Raw genomic sequence first — 14,769 nt, 5'->3', positions numbered from 1 at the left:
TTTAGTCAACAATTTATGAACTTCGGAAAGTAACTTCTGAATGACATCCTTTGTGTTTATCGTCATTCTGATGTGTTTTGATTACACACTGCATTAACCTCTGCTTAAATTGAGCTTATTAATCGTGCTGAGAAAAGGTCGTTAACATCTCCCAGACCAAATGCCATATCCACAGCTAATTATAACTAATTCATTAAAATGGTGTGACCTGTTTCCACTGGGATCTAATCCAGTATGCAACCCTTGGCTTCTTTTAGCTTTTTAAAGGTAACCTATCCTGTGCTGTTTTGAATTTAGAGGACATATGCAGGTGGTATTTTTGCATAACCTTGCTTGAAATTTTCCACGCCATACGTGCTTGCTAAATTATGAAGATGCTAAAAAGCAAAAGAGAGAGGAGAAAAATCTCCTGTTACATTTTCTTGTTGTTAGCAGAACACTTATTTTCCTCCTTGCCATTTTAAATGCACTTTGTGTACAAAGGTATGCTCTGATTCTTCTACGTTAATCATGTCCGCTTAGTTCGGCAGTAGCCTGGGATGGAGTGGAAGTGCCAAATAAGCAGAACCAAAGGGGCTGCATAGAGTGATAGCACTGCCCTTGACATGAACATTTAATGAACATTTAATTTCTGAGGAAGAGCAGAATGTTCAGGTTCTTGGTTAGGTCAGGAAATCCTCCAGCCTCTTATGAAAGATGGTGCTGGGGCATCCCCACCTTTTTCTCTCCGTGACCGTCACTCCATTCTGTAATTATAGATAATTCGAGCTGTTGTTTTTCTCTTCTAATTCCTCCTCTCCACTTCTTGCAGACACACCAGCTGGATCACTCCTCTCACTACCTGCGTCTTAAATTCCTGATCGAAAACCAGATTCAGTTTTATGTACCAAAGCCAGAAGAGGATATCTATGAACTGGTAATGCTACCTGCAGAGCAAAAATAAATGACACTTTGTAGGATGCTATTAATTAGTGTTTATCTGGTATTTGTAATTTGCGGAGTTATGCTTTTTAACTTGCAATCAGAGTGCTTTCCTGGCCGTAGCAAATTGGCCTACAGAAAAGCAGTCTCACCAAACATTTCATCTCCAGGAAAGAGTTGATGTTTTGCTTATGTTTGTGTGTGCGTGTGTGTGCGCGCACGTGTGTGTGTAAGAGAGTGGGAAGGAACAGTCACTGGTAATGGGTGAAGGTCGCTGTAGCATACATTTAAGTAACTTCTCTCAGGGTTACCTTTTTCTGTTGCTCATATTTTCCTCATTTGCTTTACAGTCATAGCATTGAGGCCTGAGTATTCCTTATTTAGATTGCCTTGTCTGACTTTTTAAAGGGGGGGGTATATGTGCATAAGTTGTGGGTTTTTTTTTTTTTTTTTCTGACAGGGAAGGTAAAAGTTGAGGTTAAAAAGCTCTGGTATTGTGTGTGAAAATATGCTTTCCTAATTGCTTCAGTCGGATGTTTTCATGTTATGCATCTCAAAAGCAGACTTCAAAGGAATTCTGAAATGAGGGATTAAAAAAAAAGACCAAACAGAATTAGTGTCATGTTTTAGCTCTATAATTTTACACATGCACCCTATAAAGCTTTTTAAAGTCTTTTTTATTGGTAGCTGTTTTATTTATAAAAAGCAAAACTTTGCCAATTATGGATGTTCTTGTTCATTTAGTAAAGAAGTTCTGGGGTTTGCCGTTATCACTGTTAGGAAAAAGAATTGGTGAGAAATAGTGTTAGTGGAGCACTAAAACTGGGAAATGAAGCACAAACTGGGAAGAATTAAAATTTATCTCGGAGGAGATAGATTTTAGGTTTCATTGCCTGGAGGAATGTTTGTGGCTTTTCTGATGCTGAGAGGATAGAGGGTTGACGTAGTCATCAGTTACCGTTTATTCTGAAAATGTGAAATTAAGCCAAAACTCTACAGTCAGAGAGACTATATGCATGCTGAAAGATAGGTGCTACAGGATCGTATCTAACCTAATATCATGAAGACAACATGCATTTGTGTGATTGCCTGTTTGTGTGTGTGTGGTTATTTTGTACACAAATTTGAATTACTTTTATTTAAGTGTTTGATTAAGTAACTCTCTTGCAATATGCTATACTAACAGCTGCATTTTTGTTCTCTCCTGAATAGCTCTTTATAGTATTATTTAATGTTGATGTCACCTTGCTTCCTTCTAATAAAGTGCTTTTAAAATACATTACTGTAGAAAAGGTAAACATAGTTTCTTAGGCTGGTATTCCTTTTTCTTGCAGAGTACATCAGCTGCTGAATTTAAGTCAGAAATGGAGATTAAATATCTGTATTCCTTTGCTGCCCAAAACATTATGGGTGATGCTTTGTATTCTAACATCATCTTTTAAGAATTCACAAGCTCACGTTATTACGTGTTAAAAAACATTACTGAGGGCTCAGGGGGAAGGAATTTAGCGTTAGGTGTTCTACCAGACAGTAATACCTGTAAGTACCTTTTATTGTAAAATAAATGTTGGAATGTTCTGGCTGCAGCTCAGCGTGCCAGACTTTCTACTTTCGGTAAGATTTAGGTGGCACTGTTGTATTAAGCAACACACCACTTTAATTAGGAACCGGGAGGCAGAGGCCTCCGCGAAGATCTTGCTGGTAGGATGAGGCCAGAGTGAAGGCACTGGGGCTGCCGCCCCGTATTGCTATTAAATCTCTGCATGCGGAGCGAAGACTAGTTGGCGCCTTCCTCGTCCAAGGCGGGGAGACCGCTGTGGACTGTTGTTATCCTGTGGAGTGACACTGTCACCGTCTCCCCGCAGAGACCTGCGGTGCCTCCCGGGCCGTCGGCTGCGCGGCGCCAGGCAGCGCGGCCCCAAATATTCAGGCCGCCTCCATCGCGGGCGCAGCAGGTCCTCGTGGCGCAGAGATGCAAGCGCTGCTGCCTGCGCCGGCGCGCCGGTTCGCATGGCTCAGCGGAAGTCTGCGGATCCCAGTTATTTGCCCCCCTTTTGGTAGAGGTTCAGAGGCAGAGGTTCAGAGGACAGCGAGGGGCTCCCGGGTCACAGCGTGGGGACCCTCCCTCCTAGCTCCAGATCCTGCAGGATAGATCCCGCTCCTCGGGACAGCTGCCTTGTTTGGACGCTCCCAGGATCAGACACAGTTTTTGTTCTGAAAATAGTGCATCTGAAGAATCGGTGGAAGCCATTTTTGCTCCTTTTTTTCTTTTTGTCTTTTTAGCACCTCTGCTGAAATCTGGCTGAGATTTTTATAAATATCAACCACTTCTTTTAAATGTTTTTAATAAGAGGTTCCTGTCCTTGAAAACTGCATTTTAAGCGTATTGCAAGTAAGGCATCCTCATTGATTTTTATAGCACTTCTATATACAAGCATTTAAGTGAGTATATAGCTTTTCTGTGATACATAGTATTTGCAATTAAACACGTGCATAAGTGTTGATAGAAGCAGGAGGTAAAACTAATGTTTACCCATGGGCTCCCAGTCACCTGTGGGTGTGATTTTCTTCTTTTTTCGAAAGAAGAAAAGATAGTTTGATACTTAAGTTCTAGTCTGTGCTATGGAAAAACAACTTCAAACCTGTGGTGAGCTACAGGCTTCCTGTATGGCTTCGGGTACCTCAGGGCTGACTACTGAAGATGTCAGGTCCGAGCCTCTAAATATCTGGCCCCAGTGACTTTGTCTGGAAAAACAGAATTTCCCTATCTCAAACGGTGTGATAGGCACCAATACAACAGTGGTTTGTTAAAACCGGTGTATAATAGTATGTGACACGGGGCACAAGAGTGTAAGTAAGTGACTTAAAAGCACAATTCCTGTTAACTTAAACTGCAAACTGTGATGGAGAGACACAGCCCTGAAGAAGTGTTGCTTAGCACGTGAAGGGCAGAGTGAATTGGGAGTAGATGTTTAAGCTTCTAGATTAGTACTTGGAGCTGGGAATTTGTTCTGGTCTCCCAGTGAGGATGTTTATGATGATTTCAAAGACTTGAGGGGGTTTCGGTACAAATAAACGTGTTAAAGGTGAAACTTCCTGCTGAAAAAAAGAACCACATATAAGATCTGAGAGTCTTTTAATTAAGAAATGGATTTAAGAAACAAAATTCATATGTGCGATTTTAGAACTATAAAAATAATGAAATTCCTGCAACGTCTTATTAAAACAATATGAATAGTAAATGTTGAATAATCACTGGTTATTAAATATGGAAGCAGGATTGGAAGCCCTACTTATGTGCTCAAAACTGCATTGCCTGGGTAAAATAGATGTACCCTTGCCATTATGTTGGCAGTGAAAAAACACCATATTCTTCTTTTTATGTTCCTAACAGTAAAGCCTAGTTGTGCTACTCGTACATTTCACAGGTGTGGAGAAAATTACTCAGTAAATAAATAATGACCACACTCCCTTTCTTTCTCCTGTAATTAAAAAAAAAAAAAAAAAGATCTGTTCAAAATGGTTCAATAAATGTGTCCTCCCACGGTAACATATCATTGTTTTTTGTTTTCTTCTATTCAGCTATACAAAGAAATAGAAATCTGTCAGAAAATTATTCAGCACATTCAAATAGAGAAGTCTGATGCATCCTCTGATATTTATGGTAAGCTTCTCTCCCTGATTTGTTTTTACCTTCCTACCAAGTCAATTCTTGTGTGAGCAGGCTCTTACTTGCTATTCATTAATATACCTGAAAGGCCTGTTGAACAGAATACAAAGAGCACATAAGGTTTCTGTGCCATCCACAGAAAGGCAGCTCCCCTACCCTGAAGCGGGATGGGTTTTATTTGTAATGCACCGAACAGTGTTTTTCCTGGTGCTTGAACTAGGTAGGATGCAAGCTGTGATGAAGGCTACAGCGGCAGAAAGGACAAATGTTTTCTTGTTTTTGCAGTTTCTCCAAACGCAGCGTACAGAGGTCGTGCGACCGAGGCACTGCATGGCACTACAGCTGCCTGGTGGGGCGGGAAACAGCATCCTGCCTTTGCGGGTGGTCACTCGCAACGGGAATATCTGTTTTATCGCATTCGGGGCGGCTTTGCGGCATGGGCAGCGCAAAGCTGAGGTTGCAATGAGGGCACAGCTGGCTCCCGCTGTGCCCCCTCTGCGTCTGGGTCCGCGGCTGCTTCTGGCCACCCTGCCAGTGCTCTCGCGGCAGGAAAAGCTTGTTGGCCCTTTTGCCGTCCTGCCATCGGCGCCCACTGTGGGTGCCCGTTTCGCCCAGCCGTCCCTGAGGTCTGCGTCACAGGGATGTGATGCCTGCTGCCCTGGCAAGGAACCCCCTTGGGCTTCTGGAGCCAGAATTTGACATGTCACATATGTAATTCTATAACTAGATATATGCATAGTTTAATTTCGTCAAAATCCATAGTTTTTATATTGGGAGTGGTTGTAGTTTTTAGCTTTCCAGTATTTGAAGTTCTAGACCCTCAGCCCAGTGATTTTGCCCTTTGGTCCGGCAATTACAGTCCTGTTGTGTTTTTTTAACATTATTTATGTGACCTGCCTCACAGGCAGCCAATTTGCATCTTTTAGTGTTTATCTAAATATTCTGTTTTAATGACTAGAATAATTCTGAGTCCCCAAACTGCTTATTATACAGCTGCAGGCCATTTTAATATTGAGCTCTGCTACAAAGCAGTGGTACTGACTGCGGTTTGAATACTGAAGGCCAAAGAGAAAACTATTAACTAGCACAGCAATGGCCCTAAGTTCAATAATTATGCTGTGTCTGAAAGCACTGCAAGAGTTAGGGATGTCTTGCCATTTCCTATTTATTGCTTTCCTTTTTTCTTTTTCTTTTTTTTTTTTTTGTAATTGGGAAGGAAAAGGGAAAGACAATGAAATGCACTGTAATGTCCTGTGAAATGAGATCAGCTGTTTGAGACATGGGATGTATCATTTCAGTGGCCCTGACCCTGCACAGAGTGAATGCTAAACGCACCAGAGCTGACTCTGAGAGTCTCATTGAAAGAAATGGCAAAACTTTGACTTAAATGGCAGCAGAATGTCTGTATTCTGTAATGTATCGTATAGAAACGGTACTCTGTGTTCATACAGTGACAAGTGTGTACTGAAATACTTAGATGTGGGGGGCAGAAGTAAGGTAATATAGCTGTGTTGATCGTGCCTTGGTGCCTGGTGTAAGCTAGGGTTCATTTTGAGATCCTTTCCCGTCTTGTATGTTAAGTACGCTTGAGTTTTTAGTACTTACATTGTCTCTTTGCAGAATTAACATGGGCAATATGCACTTTTACAATCCAGAGAGAAAGCTGAGTGCATTCATGAGCTATGGCAGTGCAAAGATCAGAGCTTTATTGTTTTAGCATATGTCCTTTAAATCAGATTGCTTCGGGGTTCTTGCTACTGGTTTTGTTTTTGAAAAAAATCTTAATCCATAATATGACTGCACAGTCTCAAAGCATCTAAGCACCTGCCTTAGTCCTTCTGTGAGTGGGGATGCTTTGGGGATTGGGTCTTAATTAGCTGGGCAGCGCTCGAGGCTCAGGCCCTCGCAAGAATTGCAGCTGGGTCGGGAACCAGTACCACAGCTGAAAGTCTGGGGCGCTAAAAGATTCTTCGTTCTGAAGATTGCCTGTTTTTTCTGTTCAGCTCTCAACCCTTCTCCTACTTCTTGCATGTTTTAAAAACATATGCCCAAACTCCCTGTGCCTGGACTTCTCCAGAGGAATTGGAAAAGTGTTCATTTTGACAATGTCTAAGATTATGAAAATCATCGATGACGTTACCTGTTGCTGTTGCTAGCATTGCAGCTATAGCAATAATAATAATAATCTTGAATTTTCAAGATGCTTCAGAAGCAGCTATTAATTAATCCTGACAATGTAGACTTAGTGCTGTTATCTCCATTTATCAGACATGGTATCAAAGGTAGAGAGGTGAAATGCTTTGATTAAGGGTACAGTAAAACAAGCCAGTTCAGGTCACGAGCCTGGCCGAAAAGTAAAATACTAAAAGTGAATAGCTTTCTGCTGGCTTTGCAAGCTATATCAGGCCAGCTTAGACTTTCTGGTGGCAGGGAAGGAGCAGAGCTGCTCCTTTGGGCATTAGCAGGCCTTTAGAGCAGCTTCACCATCATGTCCGAGCACACCTTGAGTTCAAGTGATGTAAAGAGGAGAGAGCAGAGCATTTCAGGGAGAGCTCAGCTAGGGATCTTGTGCAGTGTTTCTACTCCCAACACTGTTGCTGTGGTAAGAGACGCTCCTGAAGCATCTGGCCAGCCTGTTCGACCTTATCTTTATTAGATTTGTCCGTCTGCTGCTGTTGACGTTGCTGGGCACATAAGTACTTGTCTGCTTTCGCTGATACCAGCCTCTCTGCATAAGGTTTTGTGGGCAGAAGTCACAGAGCACCTGCTGTAAGAGCTTGTTGCTTCCAGGCGCTGTATGTACATACATACATAGCTCTACTGGCATTTTTGTTAGCAACGGTGTGTCTCAGGGGGCCTAAGTCATTTTATGAAGCTGTATTTGCTCAGGTATTGTGCTGGTTTTGTGTGCCACGTACGTTTTTAGAAACTGACTTTTGTCCTCCTGTTATTAAAACTTTATAGTGAAGAAAAGGCTCTGTCTGAGTCACCACCCATCCTTTTAGACCTTTGTTTCAGAGTTGGTGCGTGGTTTGATCATAATCTTTTTGGCAGTGATTCTAGCTTGTGCAATTGCTGCCACTTGTTCTCACCCCTGCCATTCCTCTCATGCAGTGCTCGTACAAGTGCTTGTGTGGAGCACCTGGAGAATTCATCCAGATGAAAACTGTCCATACACACAAAGACTATACATGTATGCACATAAACTATGCATACATATACATAGGAACACCCCCCCCCTCGCTACATTTATATATATATATGTATGTATGTATGTATGTGTGTGGGGGTGTACATATATACACACACACATATATATGTATTTACTAAGGTATATCTCATCTGGATCAGTTCCCTGTTCTGGTTTATTGCATGGCCGTGAAAGCACTGGTACCAGCGTTGCAAAGGGATGGGAACGCTGCTTCCTTTTGTCTGCCAGCCCCAGCCGCTATCACAGCTGCAGAAGTAAACACTGTTTAGCTACACCTGGGGTTTGGTCACATGCCCTGTCTGCAGAGGACCTAAGTGTACCTGTGCAATGACCACTTTGGGGCTGTTGCCAATTGCATCACTCATGTCTTAGGTCAGCTGATCTTAGACAACACACATAATCACTCCTTATACCTATTTTGCCACTAATTACTGCTCTGGATTTTATTTTTTTTTGACTGAAACCTGAAGGATAGAGCAACTACACATGCGCTTATCCCTGACAGGCTGGAGGAGGTAGTTGTCCTCCCATAGAAGAGAAATGGAGCTTTGGGCCAGGTTGGGTGTGCTGAGCTCTTCACAGTTTAGCCACAGGAAGAATTTGAGATGCAGCCCAGCCTTGTTTTAACTGTATGGTAGTTTGAGTGAAGGTAATGCTGTAAAACAACATCTGAGTTTCAAAAGGGTAATTGTATTAGCAACTGATAATTTGTACCAACTCAAACTGCAGTCTTGGGCTAAGTGCATCACTATGCTTCTGGTTTAGGATTTTGCAAGTAAGCCTTGCAGAGATGACAACCAGTAGTTACTATATTTCACATTATTATTTCATTTAGTCAAGAGTTTTTCTCTCTGCTGAAGTTGGCGTGTTGAGTAAGCTTCACAAATTTCTTTTTAGTCAGAGCTGAGAAACCCACATACAGATTCCAAGTAGCTCAGTAAGTCATGGATCACCATATGCTGCTAACTTTCAGGCTGCCACATTCCTCCTCCTCCTTTTTTTTTTTTAAATGAGGTACGAAAAAATAACTTCTCATCCATAAACATAAAGTTAAAGGGACTCCTAAGTGAAGAAGAGGCTCTCAGCACTGGCTGATTCCGTGTTGAACAGGTGTCTCCCCCAAGAGGTTTATAAACATTTTTCTAGATGGAAAAAAAGAGAGCAAATGGTTGCCTACACCCATTTAGGGAGTAATGAAGTTTCAGAAAAGCAAGTGTTCTACTTTAGATAATTCTCAACAGTAAATAAATAAAACCTGTTTAACCAAACACAGTTTCCTTTACACATTGTTATCTTACACAATGTCAGATCCAAATGGCAAGAAGATCACCGATAGCAAATGCAACAGTACCATTTGCACTGTTAAAATTAAGGCTGTGTCAATACTTCCATTATAAGGCTGTTCTGTGGGTTTATAACGTAGCTGTAAAATGTGCACTGAACTGAGACTTGGCAAATAACAAGTCATGCGAGGAGCAGCTGAGAAAAGAAAGGGGGAGAAGAGGAGGCAGCATTTTCACAAACTTGTTTAGTGCAGGAAATTCAAAAGGTAAAAGCTGACATTCTGCTTAAGCAGGCACTGTTACGCCTTGTGCAGGTTAAGGATGGCATGCCAGCCTTAATTCTTAGTTTTCCTGGCTTGCATTGTACAGCTTGCAGACTTCTTGAATTGACCTTTTGTGGCAAGAGAATTTGAAGTGTGTTTAACACTTTGCAGCTGTGATAGCCTCAAATAAAACTGTAAATGATTTATATAAACTCAGAAATTAAAATCAGGTTTTTCTTATAGCAACTTTTACATTTCAACATTCCCGTTGTATTTGTAAAGTTTTAAGAAAAGGGAGAAGAGAGGAGGTCTAGTGCAGAATACCTTCCTTACACAAGCAGTCTTTGTGACTGCGTGGCGTGGATGTACTTTCATGAAATAAAGGCTAGCTATGGAAGTAAGGCTTTCAGGGGTGGGCTACCGCTTGGTCAAGAATTCTGCTCTGCACTGTGAAGAAAACAGCCTTATCACAGAGCATGCAGTGGTTAGGAAATGCTGAAAATGGTTAACATATTCTAACTGTGTTGCTGCATATCTCCCTAGGCTTCTCGCTGTCCTCTGTGGAAGAAGAAGGGATTCGTCGGCTGTATGTGAACGGTGTCAAAGAGACAGGTCTGGCTTTCAAGAAAGGTAAAAGACGCTTCCCCATTTTAAAATGTTTTTGTTACCATTTCTTTGTTTGTTTTCCTAGTGTAGACCATGAGCTTATTGATATGGGAGCTTTACAATCGCGCCAAACCAGGATCCCTCTCCCAAAGACATTATGGTCTTTTGGGAGGAACCTAAAATACTGAATACATGGCTGTTCTGCTCTTGGGATCAGCTATGCTGTATAGTCAACCTCTTTTAAGTTTAGTTGTTATGTACATAGCAAGGTTAGCACGTCCCTTGCAACTAGAAAGAGAAGCAGAGTGCCTCTCAAGTCCGTCACTGGAAGATAAACAGGTAGAATAAAAGTCATCCTGTTGCCTTTGGTGGCTGGGACTTTAATTTTGCCTACAGTGATTACCAGAAGCATGGCAGCACTTGGACCAGAAAACAGCAAAGATAACTAGCTCACCAGGCTAGTCTTAGTGCAGAGCAGGGTATGGTTTCACTGCAGCTTAACCAAGCTGAAATCAACCCCGACACTGTCATGCCCTTACCTCTTTTCCCACTGTCGGGCACTCATTTTTCTTACCCCCTCTGATATGCCTGCCCTGCTGTTCTTGCAGTCACGGGAGGGGCTGGCCAGGGAGCTGGGCCAGCTGCAATCTAACCAAGGTTTTAAGAATAGTAAAGGGATCATGAAGAGTGGGAAGACTGTCATCTCATCCTAGCCCGTCAGTGTGTGCAGAGTCCTCAAAAACACCTTCAGAGTTTTCTTGACAAGTGATTACATGCTACTGCAGAGCTTATTCAACAGTTTGCTGTTGTGGGCTATTCTCCCCCTAAATGCTTCAGCCCTTTGCCTTGTGCTGACGCTGGCACTCTTTGCTGAGCCGATTCAGCTCACTGACTTGACAGAAAACTGCCATTACAGAAATTTATGGCTGGTCTTCTGACCCGCTGGCAAATGGAGTTGGCCTGTGTTGCAGTGAAGCAAGTGCCACAAGTGGCATGGCAGAGGGGCAGGACTGTGCGGACAGAAATTGGGAAGGAAGAAGCAGAGGAAAGGAGAGAGGGACAGTCCGTTTTGGCTGCAGGGAGCCTGTGGCATTTAATCACACTGTAAGAAAACTGCGTTGGTAGTTCTCGAGGCTTCTGTGTATGTCGATGAAGCAGGAAAAGACAGTCTTTCCCTCTCCTGTCCCTCATCTCCTTCTTTGCTCCCGTGCTAGCGGTGGCGATGCCCTAGCTGACAAGGACGAGGGATCTGCCAAAAGCCCTGAACTCTGAGGCGGCTCCCTGCCATCCTGCAGCAGGGAAATAAAAGTCTGCGGGCATCTTGTGGGCAGCAAAGAGTATTACGGCGAAGGGGGGAGTTCTCAGCAAGGCTTCCTTATTTTACTAGCAGAAAATGCTTGAACAAGAATTTAAAGAAATGCACGAACACAGGCTGCCTCCTGTGGGGCTGAAATGCTAAAACAAGCTTCCAGTAATATTTTGCTGTTCATAATTGATATAAAAAGCCACGTCTGTGTGAACAGTCTTTGATAGGATGTTTTCACAAGATACCCACAGTTAGCAGAGAGCAGGGAGGAAAATGCTCTGTACCTCCCATTATTTACGTTTATCTTTGCATTGGACACCACTTCCTATAGTAAGTTTAATCGGAAGAGTTACAGTATTTTTGATGTTTTTTCCAGTTAAAACGTCTTAAATACTATTTTTTCCTAATTTCTTTTTACAATTTATGATTTTTTTTGGTTGGTCTGCTCTAGCTAAGCCATTGCTGGAATTTGAGGTGATCGATTGTACTGAGCTGTGTGTGATGCTTCATTCCAAATGATTTAACAACAGGATTACAAAGAGTAAATGAAGCCCCAAATGCAATGTTTATGGTTGCAGGCGTATTAATGTGCTAGTATTATGGCATGGCATCACTAAGGAGAATAAATGAAATAATATGAAATGCTTGACTTGCTTTGTTTTGTCCTTATTTCAAACATGATTTTATGGTCCATTTCCTTTGTAGTTGTTCTACTTATTTTATTTTATTCTCTCTGAAACCACGTTCTACATCACAGTTTCTGGGCACAATTACATGCATTTAGCGAGATCTCCCTTTTCCTAAAGATGGCTGAAGCTCTTAGCCTCCTTCCTTCCCCATTTCACCCTTTTCTCTCAAATGTGGGTAACCTGTATCTTGGAGGCTGCAGCTGAGCTCTGTTCCCAGCTCAGGCGAATTGAGTGATAGCTTTCATCCTGCCTTCAGGATGGCAAGACTCATCATTAGCCTGACCTCCCAAACTAGAGGACTGCGCTGCGCTAGGGTGCTTCACCTGCAAACAGCAGCTCTCAGTGCAGGGAGCGGGGAGGTGGGCTCTTAGTTTGACAACAGGGAGCCCTGCCAGGATGATGACCGGGATGTCAAAATGCAGGGAAAATGAAAGCTGGTGGTGAGTGCAGCTCCTGTGGTCGGTGCTCTCCGCACGAGCTCCCCAGTGTACTGCTCTCCGATGGAAAATTCTCTGGGATTAAAACCTGGTCCAGTGTGCTGCTGCCAGCCCTAGAGCAGGCCCGCTGGCTGAGTGGAAGGGCAGGTTTCCCACGGGACCTTTGGAGGGCCTCCCGTTGCCTGTCGGCATTGCTGCGTCACCTCTGACGTGAGCAGGAGCCAACTGTTTTCTCTGCAGATCTCCATATTCCCCGGGTGCTGGGACTATAAATAGTTCCTGAAATTGGGTTGAAAAAACACAACTAACTTATCACGGGCTAAGATTTACCTTTTGAAGATTTATGTGCTAGGATGTAATTCAGGCAGGGCCAGAGAGGAGGCTATCTGAAGTCTTGCATCATCTGCCTCATTTCATTGGGAAATGTTTTGTCTCTTCCTAGGTGTAGCAATAAAAACATTCAGCTGTATGCAAAATTATTAACCAGGTGAAAGAAAGGACCAACCCAGCCCAATAACATAGCTATCCTGGGGGAGAGACGTTGGTCTGTTCATGCTGAGCCCCCGCTTTGCCAAAGCAGAGGCGTAGATCCTGTTCACACTCGCTTTACACCACTCCTTCCTTCCCCAGGCGTGTATGGAGAGTTCAGAAGTCTGAATCTATCCATAAATGCAGAGTGATGTGAAGGAAAAGGGGATATCTTGCTGTTAGTAGATTGTGAGAGACTCCTGGGGCACCTCAAGCTTATAGATACTGGAATACCAGCCTGACCACAGATCTTGCAAAAGTCCATCACATTTCTGTATCATATGCGGTCATAAATGTTTACTTTATGTCTAGACATAACACTGGCTTGCGCTTCATAAATACCCTAGCTGAACAACTGGATGTCTGTGGGTAACAGAAACATTACTGTGAGAGTCTTACCCATTTCCTTCTGCACTGCAGGCCTTAAAGCTGGCGATGAAATTGTTGAGATCAACAAGAAACCTGCTGAAGACTTGGACTCGGCTTTGCTGAAAGATGTCCTTGTTCAGCCGTTGCTGTGTCTTACAGTGCGTACATATCCTGAGATAGAGGAAGGACAGAAATTAATGCAGCCACCGCCACGTCGCTTGGAAAACCCTTCTGACTTGAGCGACAGCACGCTAATATTTGCTGGGAGTAGCCAAGGTACTGGTTTCACTGTAGAAATCACCATGAGGAGGATACAGATTTACCGTATGCTAGTGTAATCCCACTGATCCCTGTGTATAACTTCTGTGATGAAAGTGCAGGACCACCTCTTCTGATGGCTTCTAGCTGTTAGATCTGTATGACAGCAGTACTGGGAATTGCACTGGGATAGTAGGAAAGCGCCCGCGTTGTGTCTCCTCCTACCTGTCCTGCTTGTTCAGAGCAATGTTTCTAAATGCCGCCTTCCCCAAGCCAGGAGAAGATACTGGGTGTACATATTTGCTTCAGGTTTTTGGAATCATTTAAAAGATAGGAAAAATAAATGGAATGGCCAAAAAATAGCTTCTAGATAACCTAAAACATTTTGCATTGAGGTAGGTACTGCCTTCCAGTCAAAAGTGAATGGATTTTGAATATGTCACAATACTTTTAACATCAAAGTAAAGGTTTCAGAAATGTCGAAATAGTTGTTTTGACATTTATGAAACATTTTTGTTTTGGACGTTCTTAATAAAAGCTGGGGCAGGGGGAGAGGGGCTGGTAATGCACTTTAGCAAGGCTAAAGTCAGCCTCCTCCTCATAGATTTGACTGCCCTAATTGTTTTATGTAGGGGATTCTGGGATGAGTTTGGGTGCAAATCTGAGCTAACCCAGAAGCTCTGTGACTGCATCAGCATGATGCTGAGCTGGAGCAAATGAGCCACAGTGCGAGTTCAGTTGCTTGGACTCATAACCGAGCAGACACATCTCTGTCTGCAAAGGATCAGGTAGGCACAATCTGTGTCTCAACAGCGGCTCTGGATGCCGCTCTGTTTTGCTTAAAATATTTACTGAGACTGAGTTAACACAAATGTCACTGTTCTGGTAACTGGAGTGCTTATGGGGGAAAGAGAGAGCTGGGCTCTTGCTCTGACTTTGTGGACTGTGGTATTCACAGCAGGTGGAATTGCATGAACAAGAAAGCTTAAAAACAGCCTACTGCAAATACGCCTGAGGAGATTGGTAAAAGCAGCTTTCTGTAAGATGTGGGATAACCGCCTAAAAACAAAGGAAAACACTGGTTCAGTGCTTGAGCTACATAGCTGTTAGAGAAAAGAACTTCTCCTCACACCCTTTTGCTAAACTAAACGTTTTCAGGAGGACATTTTTCTTTTTAATTTTCACTGAACTTTTCCCAGTTAGTTGATTTTTCAGTACAAAAGCCTCT

General features: G+C 42.9%; 1 protein-coding gene across 21 annotated transcripts in view; it reads left to right on the top strand.

Moving 5' to 3' along the window:
- TIAM1 (TIAM Rac1 associated GEF 1) overlaps window positions 1-14,769 on the top strand; it is a 199,652-nt gene that overhangs the window by 150,748 nt on the left and 34,135 nt on the right. For all 21 annotated transcript variants that reach the window (XR_011135246.1, XM_068912090.1, XM_068912041.1 and 18 more), the window contains 4 exons: window positions 812-916; window positions 4,504-4,585; window positions 9,892-9,978; window positions 13,335-13,559. Coding sequence is in view for 20 of the 21 variants with exons in the window: in XM_068912090.1 (XP_068768191.1) it covers window positions 812-916; window positions 4,504-4,585; window positions 9,892-9,978; window positions 13,335-13,559 (499 nt within the window). In the remaining variant the exon portion in view is untranslated. The remainder of the gene's footprint in view (window positions 1-811; window positions 917-4,503; window positions 4,586-9,891; window positions 9,979-13,334; window positions 13,560-14,769) is intronic.

This window comes from Struthio camelus, chromosome 1 (assembly GCF_040807025.1).
Source record: "Struthio camelus isolate bStrCam1 chromosome 1, bStrCam1.hap1, whole genome shotgun sequence".
Lineage (NCBI taxonomy): Eukaryota > Metazoa > Chordata > Aves > Struthioniformes > Struthionidae > Struthio > Struthio camelus.
This window is presented reverse-complemented; position numbering and strand designations above follow the sequence as displayed.